This window comes from Ranitomeya variabilis, chromosome 7 (assembly GCF_051348905.1).
Source record: "Ranitomeya variabilis isolate aRanVar5 chromosome 7, aRanVar5.hap1, whole genome shotgun sequence".
Classification (NCBI taxonomy): Eukaryota; Metazoa; Chordata; class Amphibia; order Anura; family Dendrobatidae; genus Ranitomeya; species Ranitomeya variabilis.
Window position 1 is genome coordinate 236,108,054 of NC_135238.1, and position 24,734 is coordinate 236,132,787.

General features: G+C 48.5%; 1 protein-coding gene across 1 annotated transcript in view; it reads right to left on the reverse strand.

Annotated features, from left to right (window-relative positions):
• Positions 1-589: 589 nt before the first annotated feature.
• Positions 590-24,734, reverse strand: part of SMARCAL1 (SNF2 related chromatin remodeling annealing helicase 1) — a 29,473-nt gene continuing 5,328 nt past the window's right edge. The window contains exons 4-17 of the mRNA XM_077273235.1: positions 24,146-24,400; positions 21,414-21,464; positions 19,405-19,588; positions 16,100-16,250; positions 15,790-15,948; positions 14,349-14,414; positions 13,892-14,032; positions 13,601-13,819; positions 11,014-11,084; positions 9,287-9,389; positions 8,594-8,776; positions 5,749-5,849; positions 5,515-5,611; positions 590-839 (exon numbers count right to left, since the gene is read on the reverse strand). Coding sequence (XP_077129350.1) covers positions 672-839; positions 5,515-5,611; positions 5,749-5,849; positions 8,594-8,776; positions 9,287-9,389; positions 11,014-11,084; positions 13,601-13,819; positions 13,892-14,032; positions 14,349-14,414; positions 15,790-15,948; positions 16,100-16,250; positions 19,405-19,588; positions 21,414-21,464; positions 24,146-24,400 — 1,949 coding nt within the window. The 3' untranslated portion in view covers positions 590-671. The remainder of the gene's footprint in view (positions 840-5,514; positions 5,612-5,748; positions 5,850-8,593; positions 8,777-9,286; positions 9,390-11,013; positions 11,085-13,600; positions 13,820-13,891; positions 14,033-14,348; positions 14,415-15,789; positions 15,949-16,099; positions 16,251-19,404; positions 19,589-21,413; positions 21,465-24,145; positions 24,401-24,734) is intronic.

Sequence of the window (24,734 nt, forward strand, 5' to 3'; positions counted from 1 at the left end):
GGGGTATAATACAGGATGTAACTCAGGCTCAGTAATGTAATGTATGTACACAGTGACTGCACCAGCAGAATAGTGAGTGCAGCTCTGGGGTATAATACAGGAGGTAACTCAGGATCAGTAATGTACTGTATGTATACAGTGACTGCACCAGCAGAATAGTGAGTGCAGCTCTGGGGTATAATACAGGATGTAACTCAGGATCAGTAATGTAATGTATGTACACAGTGACTGCACCAGCAGAATAGTGAGTGCAGCTCTGGGGTATAATACAGGATGTAACTCAGGATCAGTAATGTAATGTAATGTACACAGTGACTGCACCAGCAGAATAGTGAGTGCAGCTCTTGGGTATAATACAGGATGTAACTCAGGATCAGTATTTTTATGTATGGGATAATGATACTTATGTTAGTTGAAAGTATAAATGCTCTGGAATCAGCAGCGTATGTGACAAGGAGGGCATCTGGTACATTCACAATGTACATCTCAACTTTTGTTAATTTATTAGTTTTTTACATAAAGCTAGAGGCTGCTGTAGATTGCAGCCAATTAGTGATCTGTGAATGAGGGAACAGAAGACACATTCTTCTTATTATTTATCTTTAATTAAGAAATAGTAACAAAATTGACCAATATACAATCATACACTGCGCTGTGAACATTTTGAAGGGTCAGAAGTAATCCTGAATTTTTCTTTTCTTGCACAGGTTTCCATCAGGGGTTTCTTGGTCAAACTCCTCGCAGGCCTCCAGGAGCAGAGCTTCATCTGCGTCATCCGCAGCGACCTCCTGCGAGAACGACCTCTGGAACAGCTCATAGATGCTCTTCTGTTTTGGGTCCTGTGGTAAATATTACACAAGATGAAGCTTAGTTTGTAGCGAGTCACCAACCATATATAAAATAAGTACCAAAAAAGAGCCGGTCTAATAGTAAACGCTCTTCCAAACAAATAGAATACCCGAAAAGAAGAGAAAGTAGAAGCGTCTGAATAAAATATACCAAAATGTTATTGAAAATCCATAATGATGATTAAAGGGAACCTGTCAGCAGGATTGTGCTCAGTAACTACAGACATTGTCAGGTCGGCGCCGTTATACTGATTACATTGATACCTGTGATGAAATCTGTCTTGTGGTTGTTGTTTAATCTTTAATTTCAGTTTTTAGTTAATGATCTGCTTGTGCTGTGTAGGGGTCCTCATGTGGTGATCTGCTTAGGTATTCATAAGACTGCTGACAGGTCACTGATCCCTTATTGACCGCCTCTAGTTTATAGAATGAATATTATATTTATTTTGGGAAAAAAAAACCTTCTGCAGGCAGGTGCTGGTGGTGGCGCCTGCGCTGATCGCATAGGTACTGTGTGTATAATTCATTTGTTCGCTATTCTCCTAACAGTCATAAAACTAAAAAATCTGTTTGAAAACAGCGCCGTCCGCACCTACCATTACCGATAGCTGCTACTGTGCAGGTAAGGCCGGCGCCATTTTCAAATGGATTTTTTATGAATACCTAATCGGAGCACCACATGAAGACCCCCCTCCAGCCCCATCCACAGGCCGCCCCGCAGCACAAGCGTATCATTAACTCAAAACTGAAAATAAAGATTACAAAACAACCACAAGACGGATTTCATCACCAGGTATCATTAAAACCAGTATAGCGGCGCTGACATGACACTGTAGGTGACTGTACACAAACCTGCTGACAGGGGCACTTTAAAAAAAAACAACATAAAAATGATAATACAGGTCCTTCTCAAAAAATTAGCATATAGTGTTAAATTTCATTATTTACCATAATGTAATGATTACAATTAAACTTTCATATATTATAGATTCATTATCCACCAACTGAAATTTGTCAGGTCTTTTATTGTTTTAATACTGATGATTTTGGCCTACAACTCCTGATAACCCAAAAAACCTGTCTCAATAAATTAGCATATCAAGAAAAGGTTCTCTAAACGACCTATTACCCTAATCTTCTGAATCAACTAATTAACTCTAAACACATGCAAAAGATACCTGAGGCTTTTAAAAACTCCCTGCCTGGTTCATTACTCAAAACCCCCATCATGGGTAAGACTAGCGACCTGACAGATGTCAAGAAGGCCATCATTGACACCCTCAAGCAAGAGGGTAAGACCCAGAAAGAAATTTCTCAACAAATAGGCTGTTCCCAGAGTGCTGTATCAAGGCACCTCAATGGTAAGTCTGTTGGAAGGAAACAATGTGGCAGAAAACGCTGTACAACGAGAAGAGGTGACCAGACCCTGAGGAAGATTGTGGAGAAGGACCGATTCCAGACCTTGGGGAACCTGAGGAAGCAGTGGACTGAGTCTGGTGTGGAAACATCCAGAGCCACCGTGCACAGGCGTGTGCAGGAAATGGGCTACAGGTGCCGCATTCCCCAGGTAAACAGCGGCAGAAGCGCCTGACCTGGGCTACAGAGAAGCAGCACTGGACTGTTGCTAAGTGGTCCCAAGTACTTTTTTCTGATGAAAGCAAATTTTGCATGTCATTCGGAAATCAAGGTGCCAGAGTCTGGAGGAAGACTGGGGAGAAGGAAATGCCAAAATGCCTGAAGTCCAGTGTCAAGTACCCAGTCAGTGATGGTGTGGGGTGCCATGTCAGCTGCTGGTGTTGGTCCACTGTGTTTCATCAAGGGCAGGGTCAATGCAGCTAGCTATCAGGAGATTTTGGAGCACTTCATGCTTCCTGGCACCTGCTCACAGTGCCAAAACCACTGGTAAATGGTTTACTGACCATGGTATTACTGTGCTCAATTGGCCTGCCAACTCTCCTGACCTGAACCCCATAGAGAATCTGTGGGATATTGTGAAGAGAAAGTTGAGAGACGCAAGACCCAACACTCTGGATGAGCTTAAGGCCGCTATTGAAGCATCCTGGGCCTCCATAACATCTCAGCAGTGTCACAGGCTGATTGCCTCCATGCCACGCCGCATTGAAGCAGTCATTTCTGCCAAAGGATTCCCGACCAAGTATTGAGTGCATAACTGAACATTATTATTTGATGGTTTTTTTGTTTGTTATTAAAAAACACTTTTATTTGATTGGACGGTTGAAATATGCTAATTTATTGAGACAGGTTTTTTGGGTTATCAGGAGTTGTAGGCCAAAATCATCAGTATTAAAACAATAAAAGACCTGACAAATTTCAGTTGGTGGATAATGAATCTATAATATATGAAAGTTTAATTGTAATCATTACATTATGGTAAATAATGAAATTTAACACTATATGCTAATTTTTTGAGAAGGACCTGTATATAGGGAGAAAGTGATAACAAGTGCCACATCAAACCAGGGAGTGCACTGCAACAGGATAAATGGATGTTAACAAAAAAGACACAATATCAACTAAATGTCGAGTTCCCTGAAGAAGCTAATGCAAAACGTGTGTTGGGGTTATCACCAACATCACAACCAGCTTGTAATCAGGTGCATTTGCTGAATATACATTGAGATTTAAGGAATTGTTTTGTCTTTTTTTGTATTGTGTTTATTTTGGATGCACTTGTGTATTGATTATATTACATTGGTTTCCACCTATTTACTTTATACAGAGATTTAAGGCTGTGTAGGTTTCCTTTTTATTGTGCTTAGACCCCGTGGCTTTATAGGTTTTAACCTCTCTGTCGCCGCTTTAATTTAACGGCCACCATCCATCTCCATATAATCTATTATAGGATCTTTATTGCACTGGCTCTTTAAATATCATAAATACTCTGATATATATGTTTGATGTGCACCTCATATTTTGTATGTACTTACTGAGGGGTGAACAGTTTTTTATTCAGGTTGTGCAAACCTGACATTTACTTATCATCTGTCTTTTTTGTTACCATCCATTTATGCTGTTGCAGTGCACTCCCTGGCTCGATGTGGCACTTGTTATCACTTTCTCCCTATATATTATCCACTTTCTTTTTTTAAAGTGTTTTTACTACATTTCTAGAGTAAAACACTTAAAAAATCTGCAGAACTTTCGTGTAACTCTAAACTGCATAAAAATGTTGTTAAGTTTGGCGATGAATTGAGCCCCTGGATATTTTATGTGTTTGCATTTTTTATTTGCATGTTTGTCACTGTGATCCTGGGATGTTTGCAACAGATTCATCAATTCCAAGTTTTTATAAGCTCGGAACATATTTTTTTGCACGGTTGAACTCCATTCCTCCCATGGGGTGAAGTCGTGTTAAGGTACTAAACGACTTACCAACGATCACGACCAGCGATACGACCTGGCCGTGATCGTTGGTAAGTCGTTGTGTGGTTGCTGGGCAGCTGTCACACAGACAGCTCTCTCCAGCGACCAACGATCAGGGGAACGACTTCGGCATCGTTGAAACTGTCTTCAACGATGCCGAAGTCCCCCTGCAGCACCCGGGTAACCAGGGTAAACATCGGGTTACTAAGTGCAGGGCCGCGCTTAGTAACCCGATATTTACCCTGGTTACCATTGTAAAAGTTAAAAAAAAAAACAACAAAACACTACATACTCACATTCTGATGTCTGTCACGTCCCCCACCGTCAGCTTCCCGCACTGACTGTGTCAGCGCCGGCTGAGCACAGCGGTGACGTCACCGCTGTGCTATTCTTTACGGCCAGCACTGACAGTCAGTGCGGGAAGCTGACGGGACGTGACAGACATCGGAATGTGAGTAGTGGTTTTTTTTTTTACTTTTACAATGGTAACCAGGGTAAATATCGGGTTACTAAGCGCGGCCCTGCGCTTAGTAACCCGATGTTTACCCTGGTTACAAGTGAACACATTGCTGGATCGGCGTCACACACGCCGATCCAGCGATGACAGCGGGTGATCAGCGACCAAAAAAAGGTCCTGATCATTCCCTACGACCAACGATCTCCCAACAGGGGCCTGATCGTTGGTCGCTGTCACACATAACGAGATCGTTAGCGAGATCGTTGCTACGTCACAAAAAAGCGTGACGTTGCAACGATATCGTTAACGAAATCGTTATGTGTGAAGGTACCTTAAGTCTGAAATGTTTTGTGCAAATTTTGAAACATGCGACTTGTCTTGCTCTAAGAAGGCAAAAAAAATGTAAATGAGAAAAATAAAGAGCAGTTTGGATTTTGTACAGAAATCTTGAACCTGTGTGCAGCATTTTAAAGAATTTGGAGCAATAAAAACTCCCAACAAATTCCAAAAGATCAAAAATGACAAGGAACTTAAAAACCCCGCATATGATGAAATCGGGCCCCTCATCTTTTTCATTTGAAGACTTGGGAGAACCTCCCTCTATTTTTGACAATTCTGTTCTTTTTATGGAATTTCTCAGCTACTTTCCTCGGACGATGGTTCGCACCCACATATTGGATTGTTTTTTTGTTTCCACCTATCACAGGGATTGGTAAGTGAGAGCTACATGAACTATAGATCTGAGAGTAAGTGGATAGATCTGGATAGATCACAGATAGGACTCAGTACTGTGAGGTGTAGATGTCGTCGCCCTTCTTATCTTACCTTATAGAAATAGTCGGTAGATTCTGTCGTTTCTGAAAAATTGGCCTCTGACAGACCCGCCTGGCCCAGCACCTTGATCTTCTCCTGGATCATTGGCCTTTAAAAAAGCAGAGAAATATTGAAGATCCGTCAACAGCAGCAGCACATCCTGAATACCGAGGTACAACAGAGACAATCACGGCAAAAGTCAATGTAGCTGTGAAAAACAATGTGGTGAATTAGATTTCTTCTTACCACAAGTAGTCGTCCGCTGTTCCTTTGGCTACCAGGTAGTGGATATTGACGGAGCTCGTCTGACCTATTCTGTGCACCCGATCTTCTGCTTGAATCAAAACCTACAACGAAACAATCATGAACGTGGAGCCAACGAGTTATGTACTTTACCAAAAGCTTAGTACGGGGAGGGAGCAAGCGCGCAGAGAACATATGGGGAGGGAACTAGCGTGCACAGATCGCATACGGGGAGGGAACTAGTGCACAGAGGGAGCATACAATTATACAATGAGGCAAAGAAGAAGGGTACAGAGAGGGAGGTAGGGAGTGTGCGTGCAGAGAGGCAGAGTACGAGGAGGGATGGAGCGAGCGTGTGCGCAGAGAGGCAGCGTACGAAGAGGAAGCGAGCGTATGCGCAGAGAGGCACAGTACGAGGAGGGAGCGAGTGTGCTCACAGCGAGGCAGTGTAGGAGGAGGGAGAGAGCGTGTGTGCAGAGAGGCAGCGTATGAGGAGGGAGCGAGCATGCGCAGAGAGGCAGCGTATGAGGAGGGAGCGAGCCTGCGCAGAGAGGCAGCGTATGAGGAGGGAGCGAGCCTGCGCAGAGAGGCAGCGTATGAGGAGGGAGTGAGCATGCGGGCAGAGATGCAGCGTATGAGGAGGGAGCAAGCATGCGGGCAGAGATGCAGCGTATGAGGAGGGAGCGAGCATGCACACAGAGGCAGTGTACGAGGAGGAGGGAGCATGCGTGCAGAGAGGAAGCGTATGAGGAGGGAGCGAGCATGCACACAGGCAGTGTACGAGGAGGAGGGAGCATGCGCGCAGAGAGGCAGTGTACGAGGAGGAGGGAGCATGCGCGCAGAGAGGCAGCGTATGAGGAGGGAGCAAGCATGCGGGCAGAGATGCAGCGTATGAGGAGGGGGGAGCATGCGCACAGAGAGGCAGCGTATGAGGAGGGAGTGAGCATGCGGGCAGAGATGCAGCGTATGAGGAGGGAGCAAGCATGCGGGCAGAGATGCAGCGTATGAGGAGGGAGCGAGCATGCACAGAGGCAGTGTACGAGGAGGAGGGAGCATGCGCGCAGAGAGGAAGCGAGCATGCACACAGAGGCAGTGTACGAGGAGGGAGCATGCACACAGAGAGGCAGTGTACGAGGAGGAGGGAGCATGCGCGCAGAGAGGCAGTGTACGAGGAGGAGGGAGCATGCACACAGAGGCAGTGTACGAGGAGGAGGGAGCATGCGCGTAGAGAGGCAGTGTACGAGGAGGAGGGAGCATGCACGCAGTGAGGCAGCGTATGAGGAGGGGGGAGCATGCGCACAGAGAGGCAGCGTATGAGGAGGGAGTGAGCATGCGGGCAGAGATGCAGCGTATGAGGAGGGAGCAAGCATGCGGGCAGAGATGCAGCGTATGAGGAGGGAGCGAGCATGCACACAGAGGCAGTGTACGAGGAGGGAGCATGCGCGCAGAGAGGAAGCGAGCATGCACACAGAGGCAGTGTACGAGGAGGAGGGAGCATGCACACAGAGAGGCAGTGTACGAGGAGGAGGGAGCATGCGCGCAGAGAGGCAGTGTACGAGGAGGAGGGAGCATGCGCGTAGAGAGGCAGTGTACGAGGAGGAGGGAGCATGCTCGCAGTGAGGCAGCGTATGAGGAGGGGGGAGCATGCGCACAGAGAGGCAGCGTATGAGGAGGGAGTGAGCATGCGGGCAGAGATGCAGCGTATGAGGAGGGAGCAAGCATGCGGGCAGAGATGCAGCGTATGAGGAGGGAGCGAGCATGCACACAGAGGCAGTGTACGAGGAGGAGGGAGCATGCGCGCAGAGAGGAAGCGAGCATGCACACAGAGGCAGTTTACGAGGAGGAGGGAGCATGCACGCAGAGAGGCAGCGTATGAGGAGGGAGCAAGCGTGTGCGCAGAGAGGCAGTGTACGAGGAGTGAGTGAATGTGCAGAGAGAAATAATCATACCGCTAAGCCACTGCTCCATTCACCATCTATGGGGCTGTTGGGGAATGCGTATTACGGAGCCCCGTTATCTACATCTGCCCCCATAACCAATGAATTTCATATCTATTCCAATGTGGCAATTCAGGGTCTTGTATTTGGGATTGTTTGGACCCAGTGATTAGACCCCACTAAACTGCAGGCCATCATGTATCCTTAGATTAGATGATAACATTTTGGTGTCCTTAAAGGGTTAACGATCCAGATATGGGAGAACATTGGATGACAACCAATAGAGCCGCATTACCAACCACTTCGCTTTCCTACACTCTGAATGGTCAGTAATTTAGTATTTTGGGATGTGTCCCTGTATAACAAGCCATTCAGGAGTCAAGGAAAGCTGGGTAACAGCCCCAAAAAGAGCTGTAAGGGCAGCCACACTGCTCGTCACCCAACTTTCATGCAAATATTTGTGTCTAACTCTGATTTTGGTATTTTCGTTTTTTTCTCTCCCTATATCTAAGCTGTGTGCCCTCCCCCATGAAATCTGTGGGGTATAAGTGACTATTTTGAAATGTAAAATACTTGGAACTCGGGTTCCTGGGAGAACATCCTGCCCCTCCACACTTCAGTCGGGTGAAGGGAGGTGAAGAGCAGACGAGGGGAGCAATTCGGAGCTACATGAGGCGGATTGCATCTGTGTCACAGTGAGTGACGGCCACAATTCCTGGAAGTCGCTGGGCTTACAAAGCTTCGCGGATTCATTAGGTGCTGATTTACTTCTGTTTACAGCAGGAATACGGCGGCGGCACCACCGGCTTTAGAGACATCCCGGGGACCCAAAATAAAGGAGCTGAAATCATGTTCATGTGGCATTAAAAGGCATTCAGTGTAGACAAGCGAGATGGGAGGAGAGCACTCACCCCCGGGTTCCAGAACAGCTCAGCAAACACCACCAGGTCTGCTGAGGACAGGGTCAGCCCCATGTTGGCGGCCGTGATGGACAACACAGCCACACAGGACTTCTCCGAAAACTGGAATCTTTGGCAAAGTGACTGGCGATCAGCTGAGGAGGTGGATCCATCAATGCGGATAAATCCGACATTCTGTAAGAAATGTGCAGCCACAGTTAGGAAAAGAGCTACAAGTCAGACTCCAGGATCAGAGCGCAGAAAAGCGATAATCCACAGAATTCAGAATAACTGATTGATAATATAGTGGGAAACCGAGGTAACAAAACCCGATTACAAGCACCATCTGGCACAACCGACTGCAGCTGCAGACACCACGTGGCATAACCGACTGCAGCTGCAGACACCACGTGGCATAACCGACTGCAGCTACAAGCACCATATGGCATAACCGACTGCAGCTACAAGCACCATCTGGCACAACCGACTGCAGCTACAAGCACCACGTGGCATAACCGACTGCAGCTGCAGACACCACGTGGCATAACCGACTGCAGCTACAAGCACCATATGGCATAACCGACTGCAGCTGCAGGCACCACGCGGCATAACCGACTGCAGCTGCAGAGGGTTAGACAATGACCCAACCACCAATTAATCACATTCATGCAACAGCAGGTGAAGATGGAGAATCTTGCAGGTCACCTTCTTCCCCAGCTCTTCGCAAACATGATCCAGAACCAGTTTATGATGGGCGAACACCAGGAACTTCTCCCGCCCGCTCTCCAGCAGATCCAGGATGTATTCTCTGCAAATATCCAACATGTATGAAGACGATTATCATCCATAAATACAGCAGCGCAGATCAGACGTCTCCAGACTGCGCTGCACACAATAAATCTAATATCAACTCCCTGAAATATTTGTCGTAAATACATAATTATAATAGTTCTCTACATCATATGTGTATATATACATTAAATTACTGATCCTGAGTTACCTCCTGTATTATACCCCAGAGCTGCACTCACTATTCTGCTGGTGCAGTCACTGTGTACATACATTACTGATCCTGAGTTACCTCCTGTATTATACTCCAGAGCTGCACTCACTATTCTGCTGGTGCAGTCACTGTGTACATACATTACATTACTGATCCTGAGTTACATCCTGTATTATACTCCAGAGCTGCACTCACTATTCTGCTGGTGCAGTCACTGTGTACATACATTACATTACTGATCCTGAGTTACCTCCTGTATTATACTCCAGAGCTGCACTCACTATTCTGCTGGTGCAGTCACTGTGTACATACATTACATTACTGATCCTGAGTTACCTCCTGTATTATACCCCAGAGCTGCACTCACTATTCTGCTGGTGCAGTCACTGTGTACATACGTTACATTACTGATCCTGAGTTACCTCCTGTATTATACTCCAGAGCTGCACTCACTATTCTGCTGGTGCAGTCACTTTGTACATACATTACATTACTGATCCTGAGTTACATCCTGTATTATACTCCAGAGCTGCACTCACTATTCTGCTGGTGCAGTCACTGTGTACATACATTACATTACTGATCCTGAGTTACATCCTGTATTATACTCCAGAGCTGTACTCACTATTCTGCTGGTGCAGTCACTGTGTACATACATTACATTACTGATCCTGAGTTACATCCTGTATTATACTCCAGAGCTGCACTCACTATTCTGCTGGTGCAGTCACTGTGTACATACATTACATTACTGATCCTGAGTTACATCCTGTATTATACTCCAGAGCTGCACTCACTATTCTGCTGGTGCAGTCACTGTGTACATACATTACATTACTGATCCTGAGTTACATCCTGTATTATACTCCAGAGCTGCACTCACTATTCTGCTGGTGCAGTCACTGTGTACATACATTACATTACTGATCCTGAGTTACCTCCTGTATTATACCCCAGAGCTGCACTCACTATTCTGCTGGGGCAGTCACTGTGTACATACATTACATTACTGATCCTGAGTTACATCCTGTATTATACCCCAGAGCTGTACTCACTATTCTGCTGGTGCAGTCACTGTGTACATACATTACATTACTGATCCTGAGTTACATCCTGTATTATACTCCAGAGCTGCACTCACTATTCTGCTGGTGCAGTCACTGTGTACATACATTACATTACTGATCCTGAGTTACATCCTGTATTATACCCCAGAGCTGCACTCACTATTCTGCTGGTGCAGTCACTGTGTACATACATTACATTACTGATCCTGAGTTACGTCCTGCATTATACTCCAGAGCTGCACTCACTATTCTGCTGGTGCCACCATGTACATACATTACACCAGACACTGTTGATCGGATATAGTGGGCCTAGTTCTCTTCCTTTCGGTATTAGACACATCATCCCCTGAAGCGTCACTCACATAACACATCGGACTTTGGCTTCTGCCGTCCTGTTGTAGAAGAGTAACAGCGCTTCTTTCTCTTGCACTTTCTGTAACAACAGGGAACATATTGGAGCGATGTTACTAGTGCTCAGATGCACACACTGCGCTATATTTAAATTTTAAAAAAATTACAAAAAAGGAAAATGGGCTGATGCAAAAGTTTGGGCACCCTTGTAGATTTGTGTGCTCAGACAACGTTGACCAAGGTTTCAGACCTTAGTTATCCTGTTAGGGTTATAGCTAGATTTTCAGCCCATTTTTTTGGGTTGAAAGTCCCCCTCTCGGCTTATACTCGAGTCATACCCTGGGGTCGGCAGGGAAGGGGGAGCGGGAGCTGTCTAATTATACTCACCTACTCCTGGCGCGGTCCCTGCACGTCCCTGCTTCTTCCAGTGCTGCAGCTTCTACCTGTAGTGAGCGGTCACATGGTACCGCTCATTACAGTAATGAATATGCGGCTCCACCCCTATGGGAGGTGGAGCCGCATATTCATTACTGTAATGAGCGGTAACGGTGACCGCTCAGTACAGGAAGAAGATGCAGCGCCGGGAGAAGCAGGGACTGCACCGCGCCAGGAGCAGGTGAGTATACGGAGAGGGGGAGCGCTGCGCGGTATTCACATCTCCTCGTTCCGATGCGGCTCCGTCTTCAGCGTCCTCTGGCAGAGACGCTCAGGTCAGAGGGCGCGGTGACGTGATCAGTGTGCGCCCTCTGCTTGAACGTCAGTGCTGAAGACAGAGCCCCAGGATGAGGACCAGGTGAATATTGAAAGTGCCGGGGGTCCTGAGCGAGGAGAGGTGAGTATGTGATTTTTTATTTTTTTTTTATCGCAGCAACAGCATATGGGGCAAGTGACTGTATGGAGCATCTTATGGGGCCATAACGTTTGTGCAGCACTATAAGGGGCAAGTGACTGTATGGAGCATCTTATGGGGCCATAACGTTTGTGCAGCACTATAAGGGGCAATATGGAGCATCTTATGGGGCCCTTATTACCCTTTATGCAGGATTATATGGGGCATATTTTAATATGGAGCATTTAATGGGGCCCATCAAACTTTATGGAGCATTATATGGGGCTCCTGATTCAATATGGATATTCAAAAACACTTAACCTACTGATGTCTCAATTAATTTTACTTTTATTGGTATCTATTTTTACTTTTGAAATTTACCAGTAGCTGCTGCATTTTCCACCCTAGTCTTATACTCGAGTCATTAAGTTTTCCCAGTTTTTTGTAGCAAAATTAGGGGGGTCGGCTTATACTCGAGTATATACGGTAATTAAGAAATGGCCATTACCAGGAACAGTGGAGGGCAAGATAAGGTCTGGATGTTCAAGCAAAATTTCAGTGGCAGCTGCTTGTAGAATTGCTAGAGAGGCAAATCAAACCCCCCATCTGACTGCAAAAGACCTTCAGATACATTTAGCAGACTCTGGAGTTGTGGTGTATTGTTCTACTGTTCAGATACACCTGCACAAATATGGGCTGCATGGAAGAGTCATCAGAAGAAAACCTCTCCTGCATCCTCACCATAAAGTTCAGCGGCAGAGGTATGCAAAAGAACATCTAAACAAGCCTGATGTATTATGGACCGATAAGGATAAAATAGATCTCTGTGGCCACAATGATCAAAGGCACGTGTGAAGAAAAAAAGAGCCCAGAATTTCAGGAAAAGAACATATCACCAACCATTAAGCATGATGGGGTAGAGCAATCATGCTTTTGGGGTTGTGCTGCAGTCAATGGCACAGGGAACATTTCACCGGGAGAAGGAAGAATGGAATCAAGGAAATTTTAACAAATTCTTGATGCAAACATAACACCAGCTGTAAAAAAGCTGAAGGTGAGAAGAGGAAGATGATGGCTGCTACACATGGAGAATGATCCTAAACACACGTCACAATCCACAATAGACGAGCCCAAAAGGTGCAAGGAGAAGGTTTTACAATGGCCCTCACAGTCCCCTGATCTGAACATCATTGAAAATCTGAGGCTAGACCTCAAAATAGCAGAGGATAGAAGACGACTCAGGAACCTCACAGAACGGGAGGAATTCTTCAAGGAAGAAAGAAGGAAAATCCCTCAAACAAGAATTGACACACTCTTGTCTGGCTACAAAAAGCGTCTACAAGCTGTAATACTTTCAAAAAGGAGTGAGACTAGGTACTAACCATGCAGGGTGCCCAAACTTTTGCATTGGCCCATTTTCCTTTTTGTAATTTTTAAAATGTAAAAATATGATATTGATGAAATGTATAATGTAATGATAAAAATATATATTATTGCCTAAAATGCAAAGGAAATGAGTCATCTGTAACTTTAGGCTTTTTAGAGATCATTTCATCTTCCACTTGCTTAACTATTCACAATAACAGTAATTCTGACCAGGGGTGCACAAACTTTTACATGCCAGTGTATCTCTATAGGTCTCTTGCGGTGTGTGTATCTAGGGCGTGTGTTAGGACCTGACTACACAGGACCTGCCGTAGTCTGTTACTATGGAGACCACTTGTTATGTTTCCCACATTATGTATCTGGCTGGATGTTTGGGGACTCACGCTTTTGAAGCCTTGCGCCATTTCCTTAGCCGCTGCGACTAACGCTGCTTTCGTCTTGGCGTTGATGCCTTCCGGAGCGACGACCACCATTTTGCGCTGTTTGGCGGGCAGCTGGGACAGGACGTCGGACTTCAGCCGTCTAATCATTATGGATTCCTCTAGCAGCAGTTTCAGCTCGGTCATATTGGAGGATCCAGAGTAATCCCATCCCCAGGGCATCTAGGTAGGAGAAGTGGCTGACATTTTCCGATCACAGATAGCGGCTCTGTTATAGGGTCACATGACACTCACCTGTTTGGCGTCACAGTATCGGACTCCAAAGTCGTGGAAACGTGGGAAGAAGCTGGGTCTCACGGCGGCGATCTGGGTGTACAGCTCTGCAGGCCTGGACATGGCCGGGGTGCCGGACAGCAGGATGACTCTCTTGGCACTCTGCGACACACAACAGACTTGTGTCTATTAGTGATCTAACACTGTGCCGTTCAGGATCGTAAGAAAGTGGAGTGAGGCATCCTAATTCTGGAAGACTTTTTCATCAGCCACACGTAAACAATGATGCTGCTATTCACTGCCAGCAAGCAGAGCTCTTGAAAATGTTGGGAAATGTAATGAAAGCTGAAGAACATTTCACGCTGCATCAATTTTGTCACAGCCTTATAGCACAGAACGTCAGGCAGTTTTCCTTTACATCACAGGTATAACCACATACATCCCACACCGTGGACGACATAGTCAGGGCCTTGTGTACCTTTAACAAGGGCATAGCAGACTTGCATCTGGCCGTCTTCACGTTCTTCAGAAAGTGAGATTCGTCCTTGAAACAATAAATTAGGAACCAGTGACCAAAGGGCAGTTATTCCATGAGAAGGGTCCGGGATGAGTACAGGCAGTTATTCCATGAGAAGCGTCCGGGGCGAGTACAGGCAGTTATTCTATGAGAAGGGTCCGGGATGAGTACAGGCAGTTATTCTATGAGAAGGGTCCGGGGCGAGTATGGGCAGTTATTCTATGAGAAGGGTCCGGGGCGAGTATGGGCAGTTATTCTATGAGAAGGGTCCGGGGAGAGTACAGGCAGTTATTCCATGAGAAGGGTCCGGGAAGAGTACAGGCAGTTATTCTATGAGAAGGGTCTGGGGTGAGTACAGGCAGTTATTCCATGAGAAGGTTCCGGGGTGAGTACAGGCAGTTATTCCATGAGAAGGGTCCGGGAAGAGTACAGGCAGTTATTCTATGAGAAGGGTCCGGGGCGAGTACAGGCAGTTATTCTATGAGAAGGATCTGGGGCAAGTACGGGCAGTTATTCTATAAGAAGGGTCCGGGGCGAGTACGGGCAGTTGTTCTATAAGAAGGGTCCGGGGCGAGTACAGGCAGTTATTCTATAAGAAGGGTCCGGGGCGAGTACGGGCAGTTATTCTATGAGAAGGGTCCGGGCCGAGTATGGGCAGTTATTCTATGAGAAGGGTCCGGGGCAAGTACGGGCAGTTGTTCTATAAGAAGGGTCCGGGGCGAGTACAGGCAGTTATTCTATAAGAAGGGTCCGGGCCGAGTACGGGCAGTTATTCTATGAGAAGGGTCCGGGCCGAGTATGGGCAGTTATTCTATGAGAAGGGTCCGGGGCAAGTACGGGCAGTTATTCTATAAGAAGGGTCCGGGGTGAGTACGGGCAGTTATTCTATGAGAAGGGTCCGGGCCGAGTACAGGCAGTTATTCCATGATAAGGGTCCGGGGTGAGTACAGGCAGTTATTCCATGAGAAGGGTCCGGGGCGAGTACGGGCACTTATTCTATGAGAAGGGTCCGGGGTGAGTACGGGCAGTTATTCTATGAGAAGGGTCCGGGGCGATTACGAGCAGTTATTCTATGGGGAGGGTCCGGGGCGAGTACGGGCAGTTATTCTATCAGAAGGGTCTGGGGCGAGTACGGGCAGTTATTCTATGAGAAGGGTCCGGGCCGAGTACGGGCAGTTATTCTATGAGAAGGGTCCGGGCCGAGTACGGGCAGTTATTCTATGAGAAGGGTCCGGGCCGAGTATGGGCAGTTATTCTATAAGAAGGGCCCGGGGCGAGTACGTGCAGTTATTCTATGAGGAGGGTCCGGGGCGAGTACGTGCAGTTATTCTATGAGGAGGGTCCGGGGCGAGTACGGGCAGTTATTCTAAGAGAAGGGTCTGGGGCGAGAACGGGCACTTACTATAATAATGACTCGGAAATTGGAGGTAATTGTCTTGTCCATCTTCCCGAGGAGGTCGAAGCTGACAATGTTGATGAGGCTGGCGGACTGGCTGTCGCGACCGGTGACTATGACATTGATGCTGTCTGACCTGACGGACGGCAGCCATCTATGGAAAGCCTAAATAAGGATGTATGACAGATCAGGGACACCTGGTAACTGAGATTCATGACCATGATGGGAGTTGTAGCTGGGAGAAGCGTCCTCCTTCACAGACCGGACTACACGTGTAGTTACATGCATACATCTTTAATGCCAGGAGACTCCTCACCTCAGCCCAGGTAAATCTGACGGATGATGGCGCCACCACAAGCAGCGGCCACTCCTTTCTGTAATAGGCGGCGATGCAGATGGCCTGGATCGTCTTCCCCAGGCCCATGTCATCAGCAAGGAGCAGACGACCTTCCCGCGAGATGGCAAAGCTGAAAAGAAGTGAGAGGAGCTAGGAAACCAGACGCGGAGGTGTGTCCAGCGCCCATCGGACAGAGATACTGCAAATCACCAACAACACAAGAACTGCAGTAAGTGCAGATTTCATTGCAGAAACACTGCGGATCTGCAACGCAAAGGTCAAAATCTGCAGCATTATTGGCCCGCTACACATTAAAAATCCAGTTTTCTCAGCATGCGAACGACATTTCCTAATTCTCATCCACTTTACCAATACTGTAAACAGCAGCGATGTTTTCCTAATATACTAAGCAACCGCCTCATGGGAACCTGCAATCGGGATTAAGACAGAGGGTCCCGCTTTTCTCTTACTGTCCCAGATCCCTTATGTTAGATTGTCTTCTCAGCGGATCGTGACTGCAGAGTTGGGGAGAGGCGACACTGAAGTGGCTGCAGAGTTGGGGAGAGGCGACACTGAAGTGGCTGCAGAGTTGGGGAGAGGTGACACTGAAGTGACTGCAGAGTTGGGGAGAGGCAACACTGAAGTGACTTCAGAGTTGGGGAGAGGCAACACTGAAGTGGCTGCAGAGTTGGGGAGAGGCGACAATGAAGTGACTGCAGAGTTGGGGAGAGGCAACACTGAAGTGGCTGCAGAGTTGGGGAGAGGCGACAATGAAGTGACTGCAGAGTTGGGGAGAGGCAACACTGAAGTGGCTGCAGAGTTGGGGAGAGGCAACACTGAAGTGGCTGCAGAGTTGGGGAGAGGCGACACTGAAGTGGCTGCAGAGTTGGGGAGAGGCGACAATGAAGTGACTGCAGAGTTGGGGAGAGGCAACACTGAAGTGGCTGCAGAGTTGGGGAGAGGCGACAATGAAGTGACTGCAGAGTTGGGGAGAGGCAACACTGAAGTGGCTGCAGAGTTGGGGAGAGGCAACACTGAAGTGGCTGCAGAGTTGGGGAGAGGCAACACTGAAGTGGCTGCAGAGTTGGGGAGAGGCGACACTGAAGTGGCTGCAGAGTTGGGGAGAGGCGACACTGAAGTGACTGCAGAGTTGGGGAGAGGCAACACTGAAGTGGCTGCAGAGTTGGGGAGAGGCGACACTGAAGTGACTGCAGAGTTGGGGAGAGGCGACACTGAAGTGACTGCAGAGTTGGGGAGAGGCAACACTGAAGTGACTGCAGAGTTGGGGACAGGTGACACTGAAGTGACTGCAGAGTTGGGGAGAGGCGACTGCAGAGTTGGGGAGAGGCAACACTGAAGTGGCTGCAGAGTTGGGGAGAGGCGACACTGAAGTGGCTGCAGAGTTGGGGAGAGGTGACACTGAAGTGACTGCAGAGTTGGGGAGAGGCGACTGCAGAGTTGGGGAGAGGCAACACTGAAGTGGCTGCAGAGTTGGGGAGAGGTGACACTGAAGTGACTGCAGAGTTGGGGAGAGGCAACACTGAAGTGACTGCAGAGTTGGGGAGAGGCAACACTGAAGTGGCTGCAGAGTTGGGGAGAGGCGACAATGAAGTGACTGCAGAGTTGGGGAGAGGCAACACTGAAGTGGCTGCAGAGTTGGGGAGAGGCGACAATGAAGTGACTGCAGAGTTGGGGAGAGGCAACACTGAAGTGGCTGCAGAGTTGGGGAGAGGCGACAATGAAGTGACTGCAGAGTTGGGGAGAGGCAACACTGAAGTGGCTGCAGAGTTGGGGAGAGGCAACACTGAAGTGGCTGCAGAGTTGGGGAGAGGCGACACTGAAGTGGCTGCAGAGTTGGGGAGAGGCGACACTGAAGTGGCTGCAGAGTTGGGGAGAGGCGACAATGAAGTGACTGCAGAGTTGGGGAGAGGCAACACTGAAGTGGCTGCAGAGTTGGGGAGAGGCAACACTGAAGTGGCTGCAGAGTTGGGGAGAGGCAACACTGAAGTGGCTGCAGAGTTGGGGAGAGGCGACAATGAAGTGACTGCAGAGTTGGGGAGAGGCAACACTGAAGTGGCTGCAGAGTTGGGGAGAGGCGACACTGAAGTGACTGCAGAGTTGGGGAGAGGCAACACTGAAGTGACTGCAGAGTTGGGGAGAGGTGACACTGAAGTGACTGCAGAGTTGGGGAGAGGCGACTGCAGAGTTGGGGAGAGGCAACACTGAAGTGGCTGCAGAGTTGGGGAGAGGCAACACTGAAGTGGCTGCAGAATTGGGGAGAGGCGACACTGAAGTGGCTGCAGAATTGGGGAGAGGCGACAATGAAGTAGCTGCAAAGTTGGGGAGAGGCGACACTGAAGTGGCTGCAGAGTTGGGGAGAGGCGACACTGAAGTGGCTGCAGAGTTGAGGAGAGGCGACACTGAAGTGGCAGCAGAGTTGGGGAGAGGCGACACTGAAGTGGCTGCAGAGTGGGGGAGAGGCGACACTGAAGTGGCTGCAGAGTTGGGGAGAGGCGACACTGAAGTGGCTGCAGAGTTGGGGAGAGGCGACACTGAAGTGGCTGCAGAGTTGGGGAGAGGCGACAATCAAGTAGCTGCAGAGTTGAGGAGAGGCGACACTGAAGTGGCGGCAGAGTTGGGGAGAGGCGACACTGAAGTGGCTGCAGAGTGGGGGAGAGGCGACACTGAAGTGGCTGCAGAGTTGGGGAGAGGCGACACTGAAGTGGCTGCAGAGTTGGGGAGAGGCGACACTGAAGTGGCTGCAGAGTTGGGGAGAGGCGACAATCAAGTAGCTGCAGAGTTGAGGAGAGGCGACACTGAAGTGGCGGCAGAGTTGGGGAGAGGCGACACTTATGTGACTGCAGAGTTGGGGAGAGGCGATCCTGATGTGGCTGCACAGTTGGGGAGAGGCGACACTGAAGTGGATGCAGAGTTGAGGAGAGGCGACAATGAAGTGGCTGCAGACTGGTGGTCCTTTCCGTGCTGCCCCTGCAGTAAGCAGCAAAGGTTTTGCAGCGGAGATTATCCGCTGGAGACCAGGGGTCTATCTGATGGGAGATCTCACAAATTAGGACTCTGCTAATCAACTACATTCCTCTTAATTTCACCCCTAGCCTCAGATGGTGGTCTCCAGGAGGTTCGGACTCTGCCCTCTGCATCATGTGTAATAACGATCAGCACTCAGCGCCTCATCCACCACTACGCGGCGACCACCGCTGCAATCTGCGGGCCACGGCTCATGCACTGGTGCCACCGGCAGCACTGGGGTCACGTCTTTCACTTACTTCACCCCCTCCCTCTGGAACGGCATCAGGCTGCTCTCCAGGTTGGAGTCCACCGTAGACAGGTCCACATCCGGGGTCTCGGGGCGACTTACACACGTTTTATCGAATTGAGAGGCAAATGCTTGCACCACGGGTCTGGGGAGAGGCTCTACCTCTGCTTGCTGTATTCTTAGTAAGGCCTCCACTGCAAGAATACACAAAATAGACATCAACGCTTAGGATCAGGCAACAGGGATTGTAATCTGCTAAATGTAGACCTAGAAGTCTCTGAGATAGTTGCCTGCATGATGTAGGCTGCTAGTGAAGGCACAAGACAGCAGCGCTGGTGAAAGGTCCTCCAGGACTTAGACATTGCAGACCCCCGTCATGGGAGCGGAGCTGCAGCACCGGAGAACGGTCACGGTACCCTGTGTATATCTGACCGCTGGAAAAAGCTAATGAATGGGAGACCTCTCCCCCCCCCCCGACAAGGCACCAGCTCAAAGTAATAAAAGTAACTTCCCTAGTAGGCCGCAAGGTGGCGCTATAGCATACGAGTGTTTCATTGGCGTTACATTCCAATCACTGGCTGTACAGGGTTTATAGCTCACAAGGGGTTAAACGCAGCAGAAGGAAGGCAGCATGGCGGACAGATCTCATTTAATTAGTGACGGCCGACACCTTCCAACCGGTTGCAGAATTGTCGTTTTTGTTTATCACCAGTTTACAGCTCCGGAAGCAAGGACCAGTAGACATGGGGTTAACTAAAATGGCCCCTATTATTCTGGGGAGATGATAATTGCAAGTGGCTGTAAATTGTTACTCTCGGTTATCAGCCACTACAAGCTGGTTACAGGAGGACAGGTGGATGCGATCACAGAATATCGCAGGGTGACCCCAGAACAGACCCCCAGAGCGGACAGGACTGCAGCGCGGACATGTACCATCAGACAAGCAGAGGACCGTGGATTGCAGGGTGACCCTAGAACAGACCCCCAGAGCTGACAGGACTGCAGCGCGGACATGTACCATCATACAAGCAGAGGACCGTGGTTCGCAGGGTGACCCTAGAACAGACCCCCAGAGCGGACAGGACTGCAGCGCGGACATGTACCATCATACAAGCAGAGGACCGTGGATCGCAGGGTGACCCCAGAACAGACCCCCAGAGCGGACAGGACTGCAGCGCGGACATGTACCATCATACAAGCAGAGGACCGTGGATCGCAGGGTGACCCTAGAACAGACCCCCAGAGCTGACAGGACTGCAGCGCGGACATGTACCATCATACAAGCAGAGGACCGTGGATCGCAGGGTGACCCCAGAACAGACCCCCAGAGCGGACAGGACTGCAGCGCAGACATGTACCATCATACAAGCAGAGGACCGTGGATCGCAGGGTGACCCTAGAACATACCCCCAGAGCTGACAGGACCGCAGCGTGGACATGTACCATCATACTAGCAGAGGACAGCGGATCACAGGGTGACCCCAGAACTGGACAGCTCTTCATAGACGATTATTCATAAATTAGTATTACTAATACAATAGCGAATACAATAAGAGCTGTGACATCAGCAGACACATTTTATGGGTGAGGCAGGAGAATCCTAGCTGCAGTTAGATGCCAATTAAAAGGACAGGTCCTCTATGATTAACAGATCTATATAAAATTACAGGGTTTGTGTCTGATCACTGGGGGTCCCTCTGATCCAGAGAACAGGGCTGTGGGGTCCCACAGTGGACAGGATCACTCAAGCTCCTCACCTTCCCCATTCACTGGGTATAGCCTTCCGTATGGAGGTCAGGATAAAGAGACCGACGGGACCCCAGCAAAAGTCATCACTGAAGTGACGGGGATCAGTATGGCGAGTGAACAACTTACAAACCCAAGTAAAACCTGCCCCAAATTTAGTATGCATTTACTGCTGGGGATTGCCCTGCAGATTGTTGGATTTGCTGTGCAGATTTCTGCAGATCCGATCTGTGCACTCGTAGCCCGATTCTGATCTGGTGGAGAGAAGCTTACTCAGTTTCTGGTAATCCTCCAGGAGAAAGCTCCATTTTCTGGTTTTCATGTCTATAATGAAATAAGAATTTAGAGATAAACAAAATCAATAAAAGGAAAAAAAACAGAAACAAAGTATCAAACCCAACAACGTTTATAACGAGCTGAAAGCAGCAGAGAGGAGCGGACACTGAAATCGCCTGCACATAGGACACAGCTTGTCATAGAGCCGCGGTCAGGCAGAACTGACTGCACTGAATATTGTTTTACTTCATTATTAACGAACTTCCTCTAAAGTCTTTCATGAAAATTACCAACTTGTTGGTGTAGAATTAATGTAACTCCTGTACATAGCCGGCTGTCCTGCTGCTTTTGGCTGCCGATAGCTCAGGGCTGATTTTAGCAGGAGGACATGTTTCTCAGAGGAACGCTGGCTTGTTGGCAGGTGGGACGACTGTATTATTTGTATGGTGCCTCCTCACTACTCTGCTTTGACTGGTGATGTTGGGGAAAGAGAGGATTGGACTCTTGGATTTCAACATGGCTGATCCTCATGTCCTGAAGCGAGACAAGCGATTTACTCCTCTGGTCCTACTGAGAGCACGTGAGCTTGTGGATGAAGCGAGCGGACACTAGTGTGAGGGCTGGGTGAGCAGTCAGCTCTCCAGCGACCAACGATGCCGAAGTCCCCGGGTAACCAGGGTAAACATCGGGTTACTAAGCGCAGGGCCGCGCTTAGTAACCCGATGTTTACCCTGGTTACCAGTGTAAATGTAAAAAAACCCAAACACTACGTACTCACATTCCGGTGTCTGTCGCGTCCCCCGGCGTCCGCTTTCCTGCACTGTGTAAGCGCCGGCCGTAAAGCAGAGCGATGACGTCACCGCTGTGCTCTGCTTTACGGCCGGCCTGCGCTGACACAGTGCAGGGAAGCGGATGCCGGGGGACGCGACAGACACCGCAATGTAAGTATGTAGTGTTTGTTTTTTTTACATTTACAATGGTAACCAGGGTAAATATCGGGTTACTAAGCGCGGCCCTGCGCTTAGTAACCCGATGTTTACCCTGGTTACCAGTGAAGACATCGCTGAATCAGCGTCACACACACCGATCCAGCGATGTCAGCGGGTGATCCAGCGACGAAATAAGGTGCTGGCCTTCTAGCTCCGACCAACGATGTCACAGCGGGATCCTGATCGCTGCTGCGTGTCAAACACAACGATATCGCTATTCAGGACGCTGCAACGTCACGGATCGCTATCGTTATCATTGTTAAGTTGTTCAGTGTGAAGGTACCTTTACACCTAGAGGATAAAAATCTGCCCTGGTCAGGTAGGGAAGGATTCAAACATTGCAGGTTTTTTAATATTTTTCTGCATTTCTAATAGATAAAATCTTGGAATTTACCGGTGCCTGACAGGTCTCTCGTAGAAACGGCCCCAGACGAGGACGCAGCTGAAATGTAAAGTGCGGCTTCACCTCTCGTCAGGTCTCGGCCGCTTGCTGCTTTCTCAGAAGTTTTCCTTTATTTGCTGCACACATTGACTTTCACGGCCTCATCCATTATTCCTCAGACCTGACAACACTTATAAATGGAGAAAACCAGATCCCCCGAAACTGCTTATTCCCATGAGGATGAAGGGGGCTGGCTGGGTCTGATCACTCTACACAGATCTCTATGAGGAGGAATCGAGTGCAGTCATTAAAGAGGTGTCCAATACTTATGTATTAATGGTTAATCCATATGATAGGTCATCAATATCAGAACGACACCCTGCACCCCCCCTGATCAGCTGATCACAGCGTACAGAGCCAGATCAGCACAGCTCCTACACTGTGTAGTGGCCGATCTTGGTACTGCAGTGAGTATGCAATCAGCAGATTGGTTGGTGTGTGTGTGTGTGTGTGTGTGTGTGTGTGTGTGTGTGTGTGTGTGTGTATGTGTGTGTGTGTGTGTGTGTGTGGGGGGGGGGGGTGACTAGTGTTGAACCCCCTACAAATCAGATATCGATGATCAATCATCAGGAAGTATACCGAAGTCCTGAATAATTCCTTTAACTACATAGACTCTATTCTTTCCAAGCATTCAATTCTTTTCAATTAGAAAAGATAGACAACAACCAATATGTCCCCCAATGTAGCTGACGCCAGAGTCATCTCCCACCGTTCTGAGCAGCAATACTGCAAAAAATGCAGGAAAAGTTAAGCAATAACCAATGTGCCCCTCATAACTGTTCCCATATGGACGGACCCAAACTCTTACACAACACATCTGCTTTGTTTAGCAATATTGGAAGTCAGGAAGTTTCAGGAGTCTGGAAAAGTTTGGATGACAACCCGCAGGTTAGCGGTACCAGTAATCATAGTCCTTGACGGCCAGAGATGTACGATTCTGGCAACCATTACAGCTCCACTGGGGCACTAATCCAGATTTACCAAATTCCAGATACTCCTAAGTCTGGTAACTTTGCAGAACAAGGCAGGTTTATTAGTGAGGAGTCTAAAAAGCCGGATGCTACTGGGACCCAGCAATGGCCGATCAGGACCTATAGGGGTGATGGCAGCTCAGCTCCTCTTCTGATTGTGACGCCACGCCAGGCCGGCTAATCAAGAGAAGAGCCATCAGGTAAGAGTCTGTTCCCAGAACTCCCATCCAGCAGCCACAGACTACTGACACGGATGATGGACCGGGACTTAAGAGTCGACTTGCACCATCTCCACTGATCAATAACCAGACACAATCTGCTTCTTACCATAATTCCGAGAGTTCATCTGCTTGAACAGACCGATGACCTCCATGTGATACCCTATGTCCACCTCAAAGCGAGAACGAGACACTAGCAGGCACTTGCCCTTTAAGACGGCATTAGGTCTCTGCCAGTTGCTGCACATGGCTAGAAGAGCGCTAGCGCTCCCGCTTGCACTGGACAGTAGTGCGGGGATACTGATGTCCTCCATTCCTTCCAGGGGCTTCAGACATACGTTCTGCAGGTTCTGGACCTCGCTCACTGCAGACAGACAGGAGATATATATATATATATATACTTCAATCGTATTTTTCATAGCTGTTCCATGCAGACTACATTGTTTCCCATGTTATTGCATTGTGGGAGATGGGGGTAGTGGAGTGTTTTCAGCAGATGCAGCGATGTAGTGCATCTCACAATGTACGGGCCAAAGGACCAGCAAGGAGACAAGCAGCCGGAGAGCGGAAAGCCTCCTAGGACACAATTCAATGCAGCTTTGGATGTGAACAGAGTGATAGACAATTCAATGCAGCTTTGGATGTGACCAGAGTGTAAGACAATTCAATGCAGCTTTGGATGTGACCAGAGTGTTAGA